The sequence below is a fragment of the Trichomycterus rosablanca genome, chromosome 10 (genome assembly GCF_030014385.1).
Source record: "Trichomycterus rosablanca isolate fTriRos1 chromosome 10, fTriRos1.hap1, whole genome shotgun sequence".
Taxonomy (NCBI): domain Eukaryota; kingdom Metazoa; phylum Chordata; class Actinopteri; order Siluriformes; family Trichomycteridae; genus Trichomycterus; species Trichomycterus rosablanca.
Genome location: NC_085997.1, coordinates 34773737 through 34797032, shown reverse-complemented (window position 1 = coordinate 34797032; position 23296 = coordinate 34773737). Strand labels below are relative to the sequence as shown.

Sequence of the window (23296 nt, the reverse complement as noted above, 5' to 3'; positions counted from 1 at the left end):
ATTATTTCCTCCATTTCCTATATTTAGTTGAGTCACTCACCTTCCTTGGCGGTAACAGGCATAGAACATTTTCTCCCTGCAGTCTCTGTTCTCCCAGGTATCAACTCCAGCTTTTCGGGCTCCACAGGAGAAAGGATGATTTGGACATGAGGGCATTGAGACCAGGCTCCCCAGAGGCTCCTGGTTCACCCAGAACCATAAGCCATTCAGGAAGCGCAGACCAGTCCAGAAACTCGTCGTAATGTTCAGTCTTATGTCGTTGACCAAAACCAGATCGGTCTGTGTGGTTACGCTGATCAGATCAGTATAATAAGTTCTGCAGTGCTCCAGCGCCTCGTCCCAGGTCTTCTTCTCCTCAATCACAATCACCTCACTGTAGCAGAAGATGGGTAATATCCAGTCACAGATGTAATCAGTCCAAACATTATACTGTGTAGTAATACAGTGTTGATCATACAGTGTATCACAAAAGTGAGTACACCCCTCACATTTCTGCAGATATTTAAGTATATCTTTTCATGGGACAACACTGACAAAATGACACTTTGACACAATGAAAAGTAGTCTGTGTGCAGCTTATATAACAGTGTAAATTTATTCTTCCCTCAAAATAACTCAATATACAGCCATTAATGTCTAAACCACCGGCAACAAAAGTGAGTACACCCCTTAGTGAAAGTTCCTGAAGTGTCAATATTTTGTGTGGCCACCATTATTTCCCAGAACTGCCTTAACTCTCCTGGGCATGGAGTTTACCAGAGCTTCACAGGTTGCCACTGGAATGCTTTTCCACTCCTCCATGACGACATCACGGAGCTGGCAGATATTCGAGACTTTGCACTCCTCCACCTTCCGCTTGAGGATGCCCCAAAGATGTTCTATTGGGTTTAGGTCTGGAGACATGCTTGGCCAGTCCATCACCTTTACCCTCAGCCTCTTCAATAAAGCAGTGGTCGTCTTAGAGGTGTGTTTGGGGTCATTATCATGCTGGAACACTGCCCTGCGACCCAGTTTCCGGAGGGAGGGGATCATGCTCTGCTTTAGTATTTCACAGTACATATTGGAGTTCATGTGTCCCTCAATGAAATGTAACTCCCCAACACCTGCTGCACTCATGAAGCCCCAGACCATGGCATTCCCACCACCATGCTTGACTGTAGGCATGACACACTTATCTTTGTACTCCTCACCTGATTGCCGCCACACATGCTTGAGACCATCTGAACCAAACAAATTAATCTTGGTCTCATCAGACCATAGGACATGGTTCCAGTAATCCATGTCCTTTGTTGACATGTCTTCAGCAAACTGTTTGCGGGCTTTCTTGTGTAGAGACTTCAGAAGAGGCTTCCTTCTGGGGTGACAGCCATGCAGACCAATTTGATGTAGTGTGCGGCGTATGGTCTGAGCACTGACAGGCTGACCTCCCGCCTTTTCAATCTCTGCAGCAATGCTGACAGCACTCCTGCGCCTATCTTTCAAAGACAGCAGTTGCATGTGACGCTGAGCACGTGCACTCAGCTTCTTTGGACGACCAACGCGAGGTCTGTTCTGAGTGGACCCTGCTCTTTTAAAACGCTGGATGATCTTGGCCACTGTGCTGCAGCTCAGTTTCAGGGTGTTGGCAATCTTCTTGTAGACTTGGCCATCTTCATGTAGCGCAACAATTCGTCTTTTAAGATCCTCAGAGAGTTCTTTGCCATGAGGTGCCATGTTGGAACTTTCAGTGACCAGTATGAGAGAGTGTGAGAGCTGTACTACTAAATTGAACACACCTGCTCCCTATGAACACCTGAGACCTAGTAACACTAACAAATCACATGACATTTTGGAGGGAAAATGACAAGCAGTGCTCAATTTGGACATTTAGGGGTGTAGTCTCTTAGGGGTGTACTCACTTTTGTTGCCGGTGGTTTAGACATTAATGGCTGTATATTGAGTTATTTTGAGGGAAGAATAAATTTACACTGTTATATAAGCTGCACACAGACTTCTTTTCATTGTGTCAAAGTGTCATTTTGTCAGTGTTGTCCTATGAAAAGATATACTTAAATATCTGCAGAAATGTGAGGGGTGTACTCACTTTTGTGATACACTGTATATGCCGGATGGCTCCCCTGGGCTCCAGCTTGTAAAACTTAGCACGGTTCCATTACACCACTGAGTGTATTTAGTCTCACCCGGGTTCTTACTAAGGCCGATAAAGCTTCGTACACCAGCATTTGCTGCCATTTGAATTTTGAATCTGTTAAATTCCTCCTGTGTGTCAATGATCGACAGGTCAACATGATTCTCTCTGCAGTAGTCTCGAGCCACAGACCAGATCATAGGTGTGTTCACATGAACATGTTTTTTAAAGACTAGATTAGAAGTTGTTCCTGTTAGAGCTGCTAAAAAAAGGAGAAACTGAGAAACCTTCATCTTTCTCTGGTAAATTTGAACTCTAATCTGAAGATTCCTCCTGTAAATGGAGAAGTACGTAAGTACGTAGAGAAAAAAACTAATCTAAAACCAAATTGCAGAGTTTTGAATCTCAAAATATGATGGTACGGGTGTGAAGTCATCACATCAATAATAAACAGGTAGTTCATTTACTTGGAGGCTTAGTCACATGATTACAAGATGACATCAACAATGGCTTCACAGTAATGACATTTTTAAAATGTTAATCTCATCTGGGCATCAAAGTCCTGCTTTTGTAGCCTTATCATCCAAATCTGTCCAACTCATGTCTTCAACATGACCGGCATCACAGCCATTTAAACTCAACAGTAAAAAAAACATTATCCGAATCATCAACACTGACTTTATTCGAGGTAGCAAGTTCTGCAGTTTCTCAAATGCTCACCTGTATTCTTTTGGAGATTACTTTTGACAGAGCTGCAATAATCCAGTCTGGTGTGTTTAATCTAATTAATCTTGATTATTCATTAAATTTAGTTCACTGGTTGATGAAGTAACTAATGGTGTGGTTACTTTTCTACACAGGGCTGTTACAACTAATAAATTAATAATAAATCTCCCACTCCGTGAGAAAAGTAATCTTCATTATTATGTGCATCACACAACCTGTTGTAAAAATTCTGTAAAAGAGTAGAAATAAATTTTATTCAGATTCAGCTACTAGAGTGGAATATAAAACGCACATAAACATGCACTACAGAATCAGCAGATTTTTATAAAATCCATCATCTAATAACTATGAGCTACAAAACAATCAAATTTACAAAAATTAAAGACGAGAAAGTGAAAGATCTCCATCTTCATCTGGTGAGTTTAAACTTTCCTCTGAAGATTTTTCTAGTAAAAGGAAAAGTGAGAAAGTACAAGACAAACAAATTCAAACATACAAAAACATCGAGATCGTGGTGCGGGTGGCCTGATACGGGTGTGACGTCATCAGAGAAATAACAAATAGTTGTTTTACATGAAGGCTTAGTCACATGATGACAACAACAAGATGACAACAACAATGGCTTTGTTTTACACTAATGAAATTTGTTTTAATGTTAATTACTTTTGGGCACCAAAGCCCTGCTTATGTAGCCTTACAAGTCTGATATCATCCAAAACTGCCCAGCCCATGCCTTCAACATGACTGGCATCAAACTCCAGCTCTTGACTTTCTGGTTAAGAGTGAGCCACTCCGCCATTGAATACATGAATATGCCACTCACTCATTTGTGAGCAATGTGAACAATTATTATGATTTAAACAATTCTACAAAACAGTAGGAATAAATTCTTATTCAGATTATATCACTAAATTTAAAGATGTAATTAATAGATACATACACTATAAAATCAGCTTGTTTTTAAAAAAATAATTCTTCTTATAACTGTAAGGGGCCGCCCGCACCGCCATCTTCCCGCCACCAGAGGGAGAGTGCGCTCTGCACCCAGTGATAATTAGCTTGATTGATTTCAGCTGGGCAATGCCTTTTATAAGGACTTCACCCAGTTCACTTGGCGCAGAGTCTTGTGTTTGCTTACAGAAACCAGACCTCGCCGGTAATCGGTATATCTCCTTGAAGGAACCTTTTTGCTGTTTCTCTTTTTCTCGCCTTGTAGGGAACCAGTACCCTACAGGCTCTGACTATCTTTCTTTGTAGTTTAAAGAAACTTTAAAAGATAAATTTTAAGAAAGTATTTCTTTAGTTATCTCCTTGCACCTTTGCAGTGGTTTCCATCTAAGTTCTGACAAGACTACCCGACGGCCAGTGGGTAGCTTGCCAGGTTGTTTCCTTAGTTAGCCCTAAGTTTGTTTGGCATCCTTTGTTTCCATTTTCCCGCCCTTTTTGGCTTAACTCTTGAACGTTTTAGAATTTAAGTTTTCCTTACCTCAGCCTGTGGCGCAGTGGTTTAAGCGTCAGCCTTTTGGCTGTTCAATACGCCAGCAGGAAGGGTTCGAGACCCAGTATATAAGTTCAGTTCTGTTACACTCCTGTGGCTGGTTTCTTTCTTTAACCTTTCACCTAAGTGGTCAGTCGTAATCAAGGCAGGTATATTTTGTCCTGCTTCCTATTTATTTATTTATTTATTTAATTCTTTTTTTTTTTCTTTTATCCTCTATCCTCTAATAAAAGTCACAAAGTCATAAGCACTCTTACACTCTCCATAGACTACTGGGTAAAACATTGCTCTCCCACACCAGCAACCCCGGTTCAAGTCCCACTCTTGCCAATACATTTCTATCTGCTTTTGGGTCCACCCAGGTGGTTACTGACACTTGGAAAACATAACACGTGGTGGCACCGCCCCGTAACAATAACTTCATTTCATTTGTTAATAAACCTCCATTCCTGCATTTCAGGCCTGCAACACATTCCAAAAAAAGTTGGGATGGGGGCAATTTAGGGCTAGTAATGAGGTGATTTTATAATAATTATATATTATTATATATTATTATATGTTTTTATATATTATAATTATAACAGGTGATTGTAATCATGGTTTGGTACAAAAGCAGCATCCAGGAAAGACTGAGTCTACGATAAGTAAAGATGATCAGAGGATCCAGTTTGTCCGCAAACGTGTGATAAAATGATTGAAATGTTTAAAAACAATGAACCTTAAAGAAAGACTGGAAGAAATTTGCATATTTCTCCCTCTACAGTGCAGAATATCATTAAACCATTCAAGGAATCAGGAGGAATTTCAGTGTGTAAAGGCCAAGGGCGCAAAATTAACCTGAACGCCCGTGATCTTCAATTCCTCAGACGGCATCAAGAACCGTCACTCAACAATAGCTGATATAACCACATTGGTGAGGGATTAGTTTATCAAACCTTTATCAACCTATACAATACAGAGTTACTGTACAAATGCCACTTAAAACTTTACTCTGCTAAAAAGAGAAGATAGTGAGAAACCTTCATCTTGCTCTGGAGTGTTTGATCCCGTGTGTTTGATAGATTCTTCTAACATTAGGACATTAAAAGAGTGAAAAAGAAACAAATGCAAAACCAAGTTGGACAGTTTTGAATTTGTGACCTATGCGAACTTCACTGTATGGAAAATACTGTGTGTTGTTTTAGTCTAGGGTGTAGGGGTATAATGTGTCTGAAGGGGCAACCTGATACAGGTGTGGTACAGGTGAGTCGGCATAGGAACACAAAGCAAATGTTTAATGTACGTAGAGCTTTCGTCAAACTCGCATGGCAGGAGTTTTACTAGAGGAAACTAAAATTATTTATTTATGAATGTACTAAAATTGGCAATTTAACAAACAGTAATTTACCTTTTTGGCCATATAATGCATGTGGGTGTCCACTTTAACTGAAAGCCTGCTTGTGTTCTGTCTTCTGTGGAGAGGACGGTTCACACCCAGTTAAACTCGACATTGAACAAAACATTTTGGAATCATCAGCACTGACCTTATTCCAGGCAGCAAGACCTGCAATTTCTCAAATGCTCTCCTGGATCCTTTTGAAAAACCTTTAGTAGACCAACCGCTTCTTTCAGCACCATTCTAAGTTTTCTACTCTTGGCCATAACTTACCGTGAATGCTGGAGTCCCAGACCCATGTGAGTATGCAGAGCATTTATAACAGCATGCCATCATATATACCAACAGTGCCACATTGTTTCTTCAGTCACCTTTATTCACTTGAATCACTCTCCTCAGCAATAGGAGGCAAATGACAACAACAAATGTTATGTTTTACTATAATGACATTTAGGTTACTGGCATTTAATGTCCTGCTCTTGGCCATTTATCCACTGTGGCTTAGCAGCCAGCAAACATGAGGCAATGTTATATGACAAAAGGAGGTCGGGTGGCAGGGAAAAGGGTGAGTTAGGGGTAATGCCTGTTTATTGTCAGAAAAGGTGATAAAAAGCACCATCACCCCACCTGGTAGTAAAGACTCCACACCACTGATTATACTATCAGTAGATTTACTGTATTTACAGTTTAGGAAACAGAAAACAATCAGGCTTTCAGATGAAAAGGACACATACATACACTATATATACCACCTACATATACTATATGACCAAAAGTATGCGGACACCTCACCATAAACTTGTTGGACATTCCATTTCCAAACCCTGATCATTAGGAGGGGTGTGCCATAAATATTTATAAGCCTGCTAATAAATGAATAATACATTTTACACTTTATGAGGAAAATAATCTTTATTATTATGTGCATCACACAGCCTAATTTAAATAATTCTGTATAACAATAGAAATAAATTCTTATTTCAATTATATCACTAGAGCGGAAGATGAAACTAACAGATACATTCACTATAAAATCATTCATCTAATAACTAAGAGCTACAAAACAATCATCAGATTTACAACAAATAAAGCAAATATCTATCAACATTAAAACTGCTTTGATCAGAAATGATTCTAGTACAGAAAGAAACTTTATTCATAATAAATTATTCAAATTCATTCATTTAAAATGATAAAGATCAACATGCATCTTTGCTCTCGTCTTTTCTTCTCCATGCTTATACAGGCCTGGTTGCAGCTTCTTTTATTCACTGAAAAACAATGAAAGGAATTTTATATTTGTCACGTCCTCAGTAAAATAGATTTTTAAGCATTAATTTGGATTGTTTTCAAACTGGAAGAAACCACAAGTACTGTAGAGCTTTAAAGATAAACAGCAATGTTTTTGATCAACGTTAAGACCGCAGAGAAATAAATTCTCTCTAATAAAATTCTTTCAGTTATTATATATATTGTTAAAATATTGATCAAAAATTCATTACTCTCCTGACGCTGACAAGAACACGTCTCTACCCTTCATACCAGAATCTACACCCATGCTATTATGCAGAGCATTTCTTGTCATCATAGCATGTCATCATAAATATCAACAGTCTCATTATTTCTTTCATCACCTCCATTCAGTTGAGTCACTCACCTTCCTTAGTGGTAGCAGATGAAGTACATTTTCTCCCTGCAGTCTCTGTTCTCCCAGGTATTAGCTCCAGCTTTTCGGGCTCCACAGAGGAAAGGCGGATTTGGACATGAGGGCAGTGAGACCAGGCTCCCCAGAAGCTCCTTGTTCACCCAAAACCATGAACCATCCAGGAAGTGCAGACCAGTCCAGAAACTGGCTCCCAGAATTTTACTGATATTGTTAACTAGAAGCAGATCAGTCTGTGTGGTTATGGTGATCAGATCAGTGTAGTAAGTTCTGCAGTGCTGTGACGCCTCATCCCAGGTCTTCTTCTCCTCAACCACAATCACCTCAGTGTAGCAGAAGAAGGGCATTGGCAAATCACAGTTGTAATCCCTCCACGTGTTATTCACTGTCTTAACACAGTGTTCAGTGTTTATACTGCTCGGACTTTTTGAGTCCCACTTTGTGAAACTCAACATAGTTCCATCACACCACTGAGTGTATTTAGTCTCACCCGGGTTCTTTCTCAGGCCGATCCAGCTTCGTACACCAGCATTCGCTGCTGTCTGATTTGTGAATGTGTCAAATTCCTTCAGTGTTTCAGTGATCGACAGGTCAACATAATTCTCTCTGCAGTAGTCCCGAGCCTTAGACCAGGACATAGGTGTGTTCATATAAACATGATTTTTAAAGACTAGATTAGAAGATGCTCCTGTTAGAGCTGCTAAAATGAGGAGATGGTGAGAAACCTTCATCTTGCTCTGGTGTGTTTGATCCCGTCTCAGAAGATTCTTCTAACATTAGGACTTTTAAAAAAGTGAAAAAGAAACAAATGCAAAACCAAGTTGGACAGTTTTGAATTTGTGACCTATGTGAACTTCACGGTATGGAAAATACTGAATGTTGTTTTAGTCCTGGGTGTAGGGGTATAATGTGTCTGATGGGGTGACCTGGTACAGGTGAGTCGCCATAGGAACAAAAAGCAAATGTTTAATATACGTAGAGCTTTCGTACGGAAGCGTATTGCTGCCACACAGATAAAAAAATAAAAAAGCTGTCTATGTCGTTATAATGAGAAAGTATGTCGTTAAAACAAGAAAGTATGTCGTTATAACGAGAAAATGATGTCGTTATAATGAGAAAAGTTAATTACCTTAAATGCTGCATAGCTGACAGAAGCGTATCTGCTGATGGAGAGACAGATTACACACATGCATGATGCTGTAGCTTGTGTAACCTTGCAGCTTGTTGTGCAGATCAAGATTCTCCTTTAGGAACAACAATGTCTAAACATTCGGCATTCCGATCTAAATAAGTGGTTGAAAAAACACATAAAACCTTATTATTTTATGATTTCTTACACGAATGAAAATAGTCAACATACTACAAAAACAATTTTATGTTAATTTTAAGATTACATCTATACGGAGTACATCTATTTATCTAAAGAAAGGTTATAATGAAACCGTTTATCAAGCTCCCACTTCATCTAATGAGTTAGGGACTGTCATCAAACTAACTGAGAAACGTAGGAAACATTTACTCTGCACTTATCCAGACAAAAAAATCCATTTAAATCTTGTATGATTTGATGAATTAATGTCAAACAATTTTTATACAAACACATCAATGTTTCTCACCTACTACACAAACCTTATTTTTTGAAATAACATACTATTTATTTTACATTACATTTAAATAAAAATGAATGAATCTGTAATAAATTTATTTGAAATATACAAATTATATTTCCAAAAATACAAATCATACTTCCATTCACTTGAATCACTCTCCTCAGCAATAGGAGACAAATGACAGCAACAAATGTCATGTTTTACTATAGTGATATTTAGGTTACTGGCATTTAATGTCCTGCTCTTGGCCATTTATCCACTGTGGCTGAGCAGCCAGCAAACATGAGGCAATGTTATATGTCAAAAGGAGGTCGAGTGGTAGGGAACCAGGTGAGTTGAGAATCATATAATCATGTTAATACCTGTGAGTTTTAAATAGGATGTTAAGCGAGTTTATTGTCAGAAAAAGTGATAAAAAGCACCATCACCCCACCTGATGGTAAAAACTCCACACCACTGATTATACTATCAGTAGATTTACTGTATTTACAATTTAGGAGACAGGAAACAATCAGGCTTTCAGATGAAGATGGACACCTACATACACTATATGTACCACCTACAGTACATATACTATATGACCAAAAGTATGTGGACACCTGACCATAAACTTCTTGGACTTTCCATTCCCAAAACATGATCATTAATATTGGAATTGTCTTTCATTTTTTGGAGTGTATCTAAGGGGAATTTTTACCCATTTACCCCAGGGAGATCCTGGATAAAAACCCTGATCATTAGGAGGGGTGTACCATAAATATTTATAAGCCTGCTAATAAATGAATAATACATTTTACACTTTCTGAGGAAAATATTTTTTTTATTATGTGCATCACACAGTCTGATTTAAATAATTCTGTATAATAATATAAATGTATGTTTATTTTTATAAATAGATTTTATTTAAATTCTATTACTAGAGTGAAAGATGAACAGATACATGCACTATAAAATTTGCTTGTTTTTAAGAAATCATTCATCTAATAACTAAGAGCTACAAAACAATCATCAGATTTACAACAAATAAAGCAAATACCTATTAAATTTAAAACTGCTTTGATTAGAAATGATTCTAGTACAGAAAGAAACTTAATTCATAACAAATGATTCAAATTAATTCATTTAAAATTATAAAGATCAACATGCGTCTTTGCTCTTGTCTTTTCTTCTCCGTCCTGATTGCAGCTTTTTTTATTTACTGAAAAACAATGAAAGGAATTTTATATTTGTCACATCCTCAGTAAAATAGATTTTTAAGCATTAATTTGGATTGTTTTCAAATAGGAAGAAACAACAAGTACTGTAGAGCTTTAAAATAAACAGCAATGTTTTTTTTATCAACTTTAAGGCCCCAGAGAAACACTAATGACCAATTTTAAGCATCATTTGTGTTACAAACATATTTCATTTACAGTTCGACTCAACCAAGAAGAGAAAAAACCCCAGACTGTTAATGACCAGATGGCATGTAAACCAACAAGCATTAAACTCAGAACTAAACCCAAAGTGGTGACCAAAGACTAGATTAGAAGCTGCTCCTGTTAGAGCTGCTAAAAAGAGGAGAAACTGAGAAACCGTCATCTTGCTCTGGTGAGTTTTACTCTTCTCTGAAGATTCATCCTGTAAATCGACATGTAAGTTGGTAGGAGACAAACAAATCCAAAACCAAATTGCAGAGTTTTGAATCCCAAACTATCAAGGTACGTGTGGTCTGATACGGGTGTGAAGTCGTCACATCAATAATAAACAAATAGTTAATTTTCTTGGAGGCTCAGTCACAGGGTTACAATATAACAATAAAAATGGCTTTGTTTCACAATAATGATATTTTAAAATGTTAATCACATTTGGGCATCAAAGCCCTGCTTATGTAGCCTTACAAATGTGATATCATCTAAAACTCATGACTTCAACATGACTGGCATCACACCCATTTAAACTTATCAGTGAATGAAACATTATCCAAATCATCAACACTGGTCTTATTTGAGGCAGCAAAACCTGCAATTTCTCAAATGGTCACCTGGGTTTTTTTGGAGGACATTTAGTAGACCAACTGCTTCTTTCTGCACCTTTGGCAATAACTTACTGTGCATGTTGGAGTTCCAGACCCATGCAAGTATGCAGAGCATTTTAACAGCATGTCATCATATATACCAGCAGTGCCACATTGTTTCCTCCATCCACTTGAATCACTCTTCATCCTCAGCAACAGGAGGCAAATGACAACAAAAAATGTTATGTTTCACTATAATGATATTTAGGTTAATTGCTCTTGACCATTTATCCACTGTGGCTGAGCAGCCAGCACAATGTTATATGACAAAAGGAGGATGGGCGGCGGGGAGTAGGGTGAGATGGGTGTCATCATGCCTGAGTGAGTTAAAATAGGACGTCAAGCAAGATTTTTGTCATACTTTTGACCATACAGTGTCCTTGGACCAGTTGGGTGATGTTGGTAGACAAAATGTTGGTCGTGCTTTGGAAAGACTGATTGAAGGTTCATGGTGTTGAAAGTAAACATGGCTGCAGAATCCTATCACAGAACTCTTACAGACTCTTTTACAACATGTCTGATTTTATATCAGGATTCTCTCTGAGGTTACACTATATGATGAAAAGTATGTGGACACCTCACCATAAACTTGTTGAGAAACTGAGGTTTCCCTGGTATGAGAAATAAACTTTTTTTTATTTTCCCGCCTCATGATGCACAGATAAATGTGTGAATATTTATGTTAATATTGATGGTTTATTGTTCAAGATGTTCTTTCTTGTTCTTAAATTCTGAATAAACGGTGGAACACTGAGGGTGCAAAAAAATGATAAAAAGCTCCATCACCCCACTTGATGGTAATCTAAACCACTGATTATAATCTTATAATAAGGAGATGGAACACAAGCAGGCTTTCAGTTGAAATGGAGACACACATACATAAAACCATACTGAAATGTCTTTCCTTTTTTGGAATGTATCTAAAGGAATTTTTATTTATTTAGTCAGTTTAGGTACTGATGTCAGACAGACAGGTTTAAAAAACCTGAACATTTGACCATAAATGCACATAAGCATGCTAATCCAGCTAATGAATAAATAATACATTTCCACTTTCTGAAGAAAATAATCTTTATTATTTTGTGCATTACACAGCCTGTAGGAATTCTAATTAGGAATTCTGTAGGAAATAAATTTTTCTTCAAATTCTATCACACTAGCGTGGAAGATGAAATGATCAGATACATGCACTATAACATCGTTTTTATAAAGTACAACTGTACAATTTTATAAAATCATTCATCTTATTACTCAAAACTACAGTCAATAAATAAATAAATAAATAAAGTAAATATCAATTAAATTTTAAACTGCTTTGATCAGAAATGATTCTAGTACAGAAATAAACTTTATTTATAACAAACAATTCTAATTAATTCATTTAAAATGATAAAGATCAACATGCATCTTTGCTCGTGTCTTTTCTTCTCCATGCTTACACAGTCCTGATTGCAGCGTATTTTATTCACTGAAAAAGAATGAAAGGAATAATATAATTGTCACATCCTCAATAATCCATCTCAATAATCCATCTCACCCTGGACATCATCTGTTTGACCTGCTGCCCTTTGAAAAATGCTTCAGGTCTATCACAACCCGGACAAACAGACTAAAAAAACAGTTTTCACCCCAGGGCCATACGGGAACTGAACACTTCCAAACCACACACTAACAACTGACTCTTATAAAATCACTGCACAAGTAAAACTGAACAAAAACATTGAAACATTGATCCTTTTAAACATGGCCAATGCTTTATTTTACTCTGACCGTATTTATATTTATTATGACTGCACTATGTTCTACCAATCTGTTGTAGCCAGTGTTCTTTTTTATGCGGTGCTGTGCTGGGGTGGCAGCATTAAAAAGAAAGACGAAGCAAGACTGGACAAACTGATTAGACGAGCTGGTGCAGTGGTAGGCATTGAACTGAAACCACTGGTAACAGTGGCAGAAAAGAGGACACTGTGTAAACTCTATTCTATCATGGACAATGTCAGTCACCCACTGTATACAGTGATTATTAAACAGAGGAGCATGTTTAGTGACAGGCTGCTGTCTCAGAGCTGCTCCACGGACAGGCTTAGAAAGTCATTCGTACCCAGAGCCATTAGGCTCTACAACTCCACCAGGTAGGGACGGCTGACTGTAGCTAAAGAGTGAGGGTTTCTAGTGTAGCCATGTGTGTACGTACTTGTATGCACTTGTATGCACTTGTGTGCATGTGCAGGTGTATATATATATTGCAATTTATTCTGTGCAATATCTTAAGCCACTCAGGGCATGTGCAATACCCCACTACTACCTTACTGCTGTTTTTAAACAATCTACTGTACTTTTTTATAACTATAGTTTAGTCTTTATTCTTTATATTTAATATTCGTATACATACATGTGTGTGTTGTGTATTTGTATATAATTTTTTTGTTTCTATTCTTACTTATTGTATGTGTAAGCACCGTTGGATTGCTACTCAATTTTGTTGTACACGGTGCAATGACAATATAGGCTATTTATCTTACCAATAAAATAGATTTTTAAGCATAAATTCGGATTGGTTTCAAACTGGAAGAAATAACAAGTACTGTAGAGCTTTAAAAATAAACAGCAAAGTTTTCTGATCAACTTTAGTTCCCCAGAAAAACAATAATGACCAATTTTAAGCATCATTTGTGTTACAAACATCTTCCATTCACAGTTCAGCTCAACCAAGAAGAGAAAAAAAACCCAGACTGTTAACACTCAAATGTCACGTAAACCAACAAGCATTAAACTCAGAACTAAATGCTGATTTCATTTAATATATATATATTGTTAAAATATTGATCAGAACAATTCACTACTCTCCTGACGTTGGTAAGAACATGTCTCTACCCTTCAAACCAGAATCTACACCCATGCTATTATACAGAGCAGTTTTAACAGCATGCCATCATAAATACCAACAGTCTCCTAAATACCAATAGCCATTCAGGAAGCGCAGACCAGTCCAGAAACTGATCGTAATGTTCAGTCTTATGTCGTTGACCACAAGCTGATCAATCCATGTGGTTACACTGAACAGATCAGTGTAGTGAGTTCTGCAGTGCTCCAGCGCCTCGTCCCAAGGTCTTCTTCTCCTCAACCACGATCACCTCACTGTAGCAGAAGAAGGGTAATTTCCACTCACAGTCTGAATCAATCCACTCATTACTCAATGTAGTAATACAGTGTTGACTGTATATATCAGTTGGCTGCCCTGAGCTCCAACTTGTGAAATTCAGCGCAGTTCCATCACACCACCGAGTATATTTAGTCTCATTCTGGTTCTTTCTCAGACCGATCCAGCTTCGTCCACCAGTATACCCTGGTATCTGACTTCTGAATCTGTTAAATTCTTCCTGTGTCAATGATCGACAGGTCAACATGATTCTCTCTGCAGTAGTTGCGAGCCCAAGACCAGATCATAGGTATGTTCTCATAAACATGTTTTTTAAAGACTAGATCAGAAGCTGCTCCTGTTAAAAAGATGAGGAGGTGAGAAACCTTCATCTTGCTCTGGTGAGTTTGACTCTCCTCTGAAGATTCCTCCTGTAAATGGAGAAGTAAGTTGGTAGGAGACAAACGAATCCCAAACTATCAAAGTACGTGTGGTCTGATACTGGTGTAAAGTCATCACATCAATAATAAACAAATAGTTCATTTTCTTGAAGGCTTAGTCACAGGATAACAAAATAACAACAATGGCTTTGTTTTACAATAATGATATTTTAAAATGTTAATCACATTTGGGCATCAAAGCCCTGCTTATGTAGCCTTACAAATGTGATATCATCCAAAACTCATGCCTTCAACATGACTGGCATCACACCCAGTAAAACTCAACACTGAACAAAACATTTTTGGAATCATCAGCACTGGTCTTAATTGAGGCAGTAAGACCTGCAGTTTCTCAACTTCTCACCTGGGTTCTTTTGGAAGACATTTAGTAGACTGGCCCTTTCTTTCAGCACCATTCCAAGTTTTCTACTCTTGGCAATAACTTACCATGGATGTTGGAGTTCCAGACCCATGTGATAATGCAGAGCATTTTTAACAGCATGTCATCATATATACCAACAGTGCCACATTGTTTCTTCAGTTGCTTCCATTCACTTGAATCACTCTCCTCAGCAATAAGAGGCAAATGACAACAACAAATGTAATTTTTCACTATAATGATATTTAGGTTTAATAGCGTTTAATGTCCTGCTCTTAGCCATTAATTCATAGTGGCTGAGCAGCCAGCAAACATGAGGCAATGTTATATGACGAAAGGCGGACGGGAGGCGGGGAATGGGGTGAGATGGGTGTTATCATATTAATGCCTGTGTTTTTAAATAGGACATCAGGCAAGCTTTTTGTCATACTTTTGGCCATATAGTGTTACTTCACATTGCTGGAAAGGTAATAAATGTCCTTGGACCAGCCAGGTGGTGTCGGTAGGAAAAATTTTGGTCGTGCTTTGTAAAGACTGATTGAAGGTTCATGGTGTTGAAAGTAAACATGGCTGCAGAATCCTATCACAGAACTCTTACAGACTCTTTTACAACATGTCTGATTTTATATCAGGATTCTCTCTGAGGTTTCTCTGGTATGAGAAATAAACATGAGCTGTGTGAATGTGATCAACGACATGATGGTCTTGATTTCCCCGCCTCATGATGCACAGATAAATGTGTGAATATTTATGTTGATATTAATGGTTTATTGTTCTAGATGTTCTTTCTTGTTCTTAAATTCTGAATTAATTGTGAAACACTAAGGGTGCAGAAAAATGATAAAAAGCTCCATCACCCCACCTGATGGTAAAAACTCCAAACCACTGATTATAATCTTAGGAAATTTACAGTGTAGGAGACGGAACACAAGCAGGTTTTCAGTTGAAATGGAGACACACATACACTATATGACAAAAAGTATGTGGACACCTGACCATAAGATTAAGATCTTCTATGAGTCTGTGGTAGCGAGTGCTATCCTCTATGCTGTTGCATGCTGGGGAAGCAGGCTGAGGTTGGCAGATGCCAACAGACTCAACAAACTGATCCGCAAGGCCGGTGATGTTGTGGGTGTGGAGCTGGACTCTCTGACGGCAGTGTCGGAGAGGAGGATGCTGTCTAAGCTGCAGGCTATTATGAACAATGGCTCCCACCCACTCTATGACACAGTGATGAGACACAGGAGCACATTCAGTGCAAGACTCATTCTACCAAAATGCACCACAGAGCGCCACAGGAAGTCTTTTCTACCTGTGGCCATCAAACTCTATAATTCCTCCCTTAATGTGTGACACAATGGTTCATCTGTGCAATATTCATTATTCATATGTGCAATAATAATAATAATAATAATAATAATAATAATAATAATGTAAGTATTTGAATTATGTGTGAAATAACTTTTTAACTTTCTATTTGCAATTTTTTTCTTTTCTTTTTTCTTTGTTTTAAATTATTAGAGTGTTTATTCTTCTACATAAATGGGTGCTACTGTAAGAACTGCAATTTCCCTCTGGGATCAATAAAGTATTTCTGATTCTGATTCTGATAAACTTGGACATTCCATTTTGAAATTATGAGCAGTAATATTGAAATGTCTTTCCTTTTTCTGAAGAAATTTTTACCCATTTAGTCAAAAGAGCATTTGTGAGTTCAGTTACTGATGTCAGAAGACATTTGACCATTTGACCATAAATGCACATAAGTTTGTTTGTTTGTTTATTAGGATTTTAACGTCATGTTTTACACTCTTTGGTTATATTCATGACAGACACACGGTAGTTACTCGTTACACAAGGTTCATCACTTCTCAAGGTTATATCAAACACAGTCATGGACAATTTTGTATCTCCAATTTAACTCACTTGCATGTCTTTGAACTGTGGGAGGAAACCGGAGCACCCGGAGGAAACCCACGCAGACACGGGGAGAACATGCAAACTCCACACAGAAAGGACCCGGACCGCCCCACCTGGGGATCGAACCCATGACCTTCTTGCTGTGAGGCAACAGTGCTACCCACTTAGCCACCGTGCCGCCCTAAATGCACATAAGCATGCTAATCCAGCTAATGAATGAATAATACATTTCCACTTTCTGAGGAAAAGAATCTTTATTATTTTGTGCATTACACAGCCTGTAAGGATTCTACATAATAACAGAAATAAATTATTTTTCAAATTCTATCACACTAGCGTGAAAGATGAAACTAACAGATACATGCACTATAAAATCGTTTTTATAAAGTACAGTTGTACAATTTTATAAAATCATTCATCTTATTACTCAAAACTACAGTCAATAAATAAATAAATAAAGCAAATATCGATTAAATTTTAAACTGCTTTGATCAGAAATGATTCTAGTACAGAAAGAAACTTTATTCATAACAAACAATTCTAATTAATTCGTTTAAAATTATAAAGATCAACATGCATCTTTGTTCATGTCTTTTCTTCTCCATGCTCACACAGGCCTGATTGCAGCATCTTTTATTCACTGAAAAAGAATGAAAGGAACAATATAATTGTCACATCCTCAATAAAATAGATTTTTAAGCATTATTTCGGATTGGTTTAAAACTGGAAGAAACAACAAGTACTGTAGATCTTTAAAAATAAACAGCAACGTTTTCTGATCAACTTTAGAACCCCAGAAAAACAATTATGACCAATTTTAAGCATCATTTGTGTTAAAAACATCTTCCATTCACAGTTTGACTCATTATTAACCAAGAAGAGGAAAAACCCCAGACTGTTAACGCTCAGATGTCACGTAAACCAACAAGCACTAAACTCAGAACTAAACGCAAAGTGAAATAAATTATTTGTAATAAATTCTTTCACTTAATATATATATTGTTAAAATATTAATCAGAACAATTCACTACTCTCCTGACATTGATAAGAACATGTCTCTACCCTTCATACCAGAATCTACACCCACACTATTACACAAAGCAGATTTTAACAGCATGCCATCATAAATACCAACAGTCTCATTATTTCTTCCATCATCTCCATTCAGTTGAGTCACTCACCTTCCTTGGCGGTAACAGGCGAAGTACATTTTCTCCCTGCAGTCTCTGTTCTCACAGGTATTGGCTCCAGCTTTTCGGGCTCCACAAAAAAAAGGCCGATTAGGACATGAGGGCAAGGAAACCTGGCTCCCCACAAATTCCTCCTCGTTCACCCAAAACCATGAACCAGCAAGAAAGCGCAGACCAGTCCAGAAACTGCTCGTAATGTTCAGTCTTATGTCATTAACCACAAGCAGATCGGTCTGTGTGGTTACACTGAACAGATCAGTGTAGTAAGTTCTGCAGTGCTTCTGCGCCTCGTCCCAGGTCTTCTTCTCCTCAATCACAATCACCTCACTGTAGCAGAAGAAGGGCATTGGCCTGTCACAGTAGTAATCACACCATTTATTATTCTCTGTAGTAATACAGTGTTGATTGTTTATGTCGAATGCCTGCCCTGAGTCCCAGATTCTGAAACTCAGCGGGGTTCCATTACACCACTTAGTGTATTCAGTCTCACCCCGGTTCTTGCTGAGGCCGATCCAGCTTCGTACACCAGCATTCGCTGCTATCTGACTTGTGAATCTGTTATATTCCTGCTGTGTGTCAATGATCGACAGGTCAACATGATTTTGTCTGCAGTAGTCACGAGCCACAGACCAGTTCTTAGCTGTGCTCTCATGAACATGTTTTTTAAAGATTAGATTAGAAGCTGCTCCTGTTAAAGTTGCTACCAAGAGGAGAAACTGAGAAACCTTCATCTTGCTCTGGTGAGTTTGACTCTCCTCTGAAGATTCCTCCAGTAAATGGACAAGTAAGTTGGTAGGAGACAAACAAATCCAAAACCAAATTGCAGACTTTTGAATCCCAAACTATCAAGGTACGCATGGTCTGATACGGGTGTGAAGTCGTCACATCAATATAAAAAAATACCTACTTTTCTTGGAGCCTTAGTCACAGGATTACAAGATAGCAACAAAAATGGCTTTGTTTTACAATAATGAAACTTTTTAATGTTAATCACATTTGGGCATCAAAACCCTGCTCTTGAAGCCTTACAAGCCTAATATAATCATCCAAAACTGCTCAACTTACACCTTCAACATGACTGGCATCATACTTATTTAAACTTAGCACTAAATGAAACATTATCTGAATCATAAGCGCTGACCTTATTTGAGGCAGCAAGGCCTGTAATTTCTTCAATGGTCACCTGGGTTCTTTTGGAAGAAATTTAGTAAACCAGCTGCTTCTTTTAGCACCATTCTAAGTTTTCTCCCTTTGGCCAGGGATGGACTGGCCATCGGGAGGGTCGGGAATTTTCCCGGTGGGCCGCGCTGTATATGGGCCGCTGAGAGAGTGAAAAATAAATTCTGTTTTAAAATTTCCTGAATAATAATCCTGAAGTGTGCATTGGCCCACCATAGTATCCTCACTGCATGTCCATTCGCCAATCACAGAAATGTCCCTCCACCAGGATAAACCGTAATCACAACCACCGGTACAAAAAATACATAGTGAATGAGTGCGAGAATGAGAAAGGGTCGAAAAGCGTAAAGGAGGTGCAGAAAAAGCCCAGGATAAAAAAAAGAAGCTGCAAGCAGATGCAGAAAAGTGCAGGAAACTGGACAACCTGTTAGGCACTGAGGAACTACAGTAGAGCCAAAGAGCAGAAAAGGAAAAGTTAGTGTTCAGCACCTATGCTTCGTTAGTAACGTCGTTTAAGAAGAGACTGTGGGCCCATCTCAAATGTCGCCTATGCCCTACTTAGGGTACTTCTTAACAGTACAAAACATTTCTTTTAACAGTCACTGAATGATTAATAAGTAGATATCTAAGCTACTGTTGGATACAGGGGGCTTTAAACCAGTCGTTTTAAGGACTATTTTTGTAAAAGTTCTAGTATGTCATGTCCAACATAGTGCACTACATGGGGCAGTGGATATAATTTGAGATGGTACCATTAGTCTCTGCTCCTCAGTAAAAGTAAACACTATCTTGTCCTCTATAATACAGAAAGGAAAATGCAGTTGTTCAGGACATGTTTAGAGTGATTATGTGCATAGCTTACATGGTTCATTTCCCTTGTCAACATATTAAAGTATTTACACATGTGATTTATTTCTTTGCTCATCGGAGCAATGCGCTAATTTGGAACAAACGTGAATCACGTGTGAATAAAAGTGTGAAAAAAGCATATTTACCAGTGTTAAAGGTTTAAAGACTGATTTTATTTCTTGCGGTTTAATGAGACAGGATGGGGAAATCCAATAGAACCATTTAAGAAACTGTAAATTTTAAGAAAATTTGTTTGTAGTTATTTTTGTTATTATTATTTTAATTGTTATTATAGTGAGTTATTAACTTTAGTGGTAAGATAGATGAAAACTATCAATATCAATCATCTAACATTTGATTAGGGGGTGATATGTGTGTCACGATGTGCTTGTAGTGGGCTGGTCAGGAACAAAGTCCAGGGCTGAATTTTGTTCCCAGTCCAGCCCTGCCTTTGGCAATAACTTACTGTGAATGTTGGAGTTCCAGACCCATGCGAGTATACAGAGCATTTTTAACAGCATGCCATCATATATACCAACAGTGCCACATTGTTTCCTCCATTCACTTGAATCACTCTCCATTCTCAGTGTTTGCAGGCAAATGACAACAACAAATGTTGTGTTTCACTATAATGATATTTAGGCTGGTGGCATTTAATGTCCTGCTTTTGGTCAAATTAAGCTGTTTAACCACTATGGCTGAGCAGCCAGCAAACATGAGGCAATGTTATATGACAAAGGGAGAGTGGGTGGCAGGGAATGGGGTGAGGTGGGTGTAATATTATTAATGTCTGAGAGTTTTAAATAGCAAGCTGATTGTCAGGTGTCCACATATTTTATTCACATTTCTGGAAAGCTTTTATTTTCGTGATGTTTACATCTGACAGAGCTACAATAATCCAGTCTGGTGTATTTAATCTAATTAATTAAACCAGATTATTCATTACATTAAGTTCATTGGTTGTAACTAAGGGGGTGATTTCTACACAGGGCTGATAAATAGAACCAATAAATGAATAATACATACAGTGTATCACAAAAGTGAGTACACCCCTCACATTTCTGCAAATATTTCATTATATCTTTTCATGGGACAACACTATAGACATGAAACTTGGATATAACTTAGAGTAGTCAGTGTACAACTTGTATAGCAGTGTAGATTTACTGTCTTCTGAAAATAACTCAACACACAGCCATTAATGTCTAAATAGCTGGCAACATAAGTGAGTACACCCCACAGTGAACATGTCCAAATTGTGCCCAAATGTGTCGTTGTCCCTCCCTGGTGTCATGTGTCAAGGTCCCAGGTGTAAATGGGGAGCAGGGCTGTTAAATTTGGTGTTTTGGGTACAATTCTCTCATACTGGCCACTGGATATTCAACATGGCACCTCATGGCAAAGAACTCTCTGAGGATGTGAGAAATAGAATTGTTGCTCTCCACAAAGATGGCCTGGGCTATAAGAAGATTGCTAACACCCTGAAACTGAGCTACAGCATGGTGGCCAAGGTCATACAGCGGTTTTCCAGGACAGGTTCCACTCGGAACAGGCTTCGCCAGGGTCGACCAAAGAAGTTGAGTCCACGTGTTTGGCGTCATATCCAGAGGTTGGCTTTAAAAAATAGACACATGAGTGCTGCCAGCATTGCTGCAGAGGTTGAAGACGTGGGAGGTCAGCCTGTCAGTGCTCAGACCATACGCCGCACACTGCATCAACTCGGTCTGCATGGTCGTCATCCCAGAAGGAAGCTGACGCACAAGAAAGCCCGCAAACAGTTTGCTGAAGACAAGCAGTCCAAGAACATGGATTACTGGAATGCCCTGTGGTCTGACGAGACCAAGATAAACTTGTTTGGCTCAGATGGTGTCCAGCATGTGTGGCGGCGCCCTGGTGAGAAGTACCAAGACAACTGTATCTTGCCTACAGTCAAGCATGGTGGTGGTAGCATCATGGTCTTGGGCTGCATGCGTGTTGCTGGCACTGGGGAGCTGCAGTTCATTGAGGGAAACATGAATTCCAACATGTACTGTGACATTCTGAAACAGAGCATGATCCCCTCCCTTCGAAAACTGGGCCTCATGGCAGTTTTCCAACAGGATAACGACCCCAAACACAACCTCCAAGATGACAACTGCCTTGCTGAGGAAGCTGAAGGTAAAGGTGATGGACTAAACCCAATTGAGCACCTGTGGCGCATCCTCAAGTGGAAGGTGGAGGAGTTCAAGGTGTCTAACATCCACCAGCTCCGTGATGTCATCATGGAGGAGTGGAAGAGGATTCCAGTAGCAACCTGTGCAGCTCTGGTGAATTCCATGCCCAGGAGGGTTAAGGCAGTGCTGGATAATAATGGTGGTCACACAAAATATTGACACTTTGGGCACAATTTGGACATGTTCACTGTGGGGTGTACTCACTTATGTTGCCAGCTATTTAGACATTAATGGCTGTGTGTTGAGTTATTTTCAGAAGACAGTAAATCTACACTGCTATACAAGTTGTACACTGACTACTCTAAGTTATATCCAAGTTTTATTTCTATAGTGTTGTCCCATGAAAAGATATAATAAAATATTTGCAGAAATGTGAAGGGTGTACTCACTTTTGTGATACACTGTATCTCACTTTTTGTGAAGAAGAATCTGTATTATTACGTGCATCACACAACCTGCTTTAAAGATTTCCATAAAAGAGATGAAATAAATTTTTTCAGATTCTATAACTAGAGTGGAAGATGAAACTAGGAAATACGTGCCATATAAAAACAGCTTGTTTTTATAAAATCCATCACTTAATAACTAAGAACTACAAAACATCAGGTTTACAGTAAATAGAGTAAAAGTGAAAAACGTGTGTCTTGTGCTGGCAAGTTTGAGTTTGTAAAAGGACGAGTAAGAAAGTAGAAGACAAACAAATTCAAAACCAAATTGCAGAGGTTTGAATATCGAGGTGATTCAAAACTATCAAGCTGATGGTACGGGTGGCCTGATACAGGTGTGAAGTCGTCACAGGAACAATAAACAAATAGTTTATTTACATGGAGGCTTAGTCACATAATTCCAAGATGACAACAACAATGGCTTTGTTTGACACTAATGACACTAATGAACTAGATGGGTGTAATCATATTAATGCCTGAGAGTT

General features: G+C 38.3%; 1 protein-coding gene across 1 annotated transcript; it reads right to left on the bottom strand.

Annotated features, from left to right (window-relative positions):
• Nucleotides 1-17355: 17355 nt before the first annotated feature.
• Nucleotides 17356-18644, bottom strand: LOC134321461 (E-selectin-like). Its single transcript, XM_063003227.1, has 2 exons — nucleotides 18116-18644; nucleotides 17356-17574 (listed from the first exon to the last, which is right to left on the bottom strand). The coding sequence occupies exons 1-2, from the start codon at nucleotides 18469-18471 to the stop codon at nucleotides 17568-17570; spliced, it is 363 nt and encodes a 120-aa protein (XP_062859297.1). The 5' UTR covers nucleotides 18472-18644; the 3' UTR covers nucleotides 17356-17567.
• Nucleotides 18645-23296: the final 4652 nt, after the last annotated feature.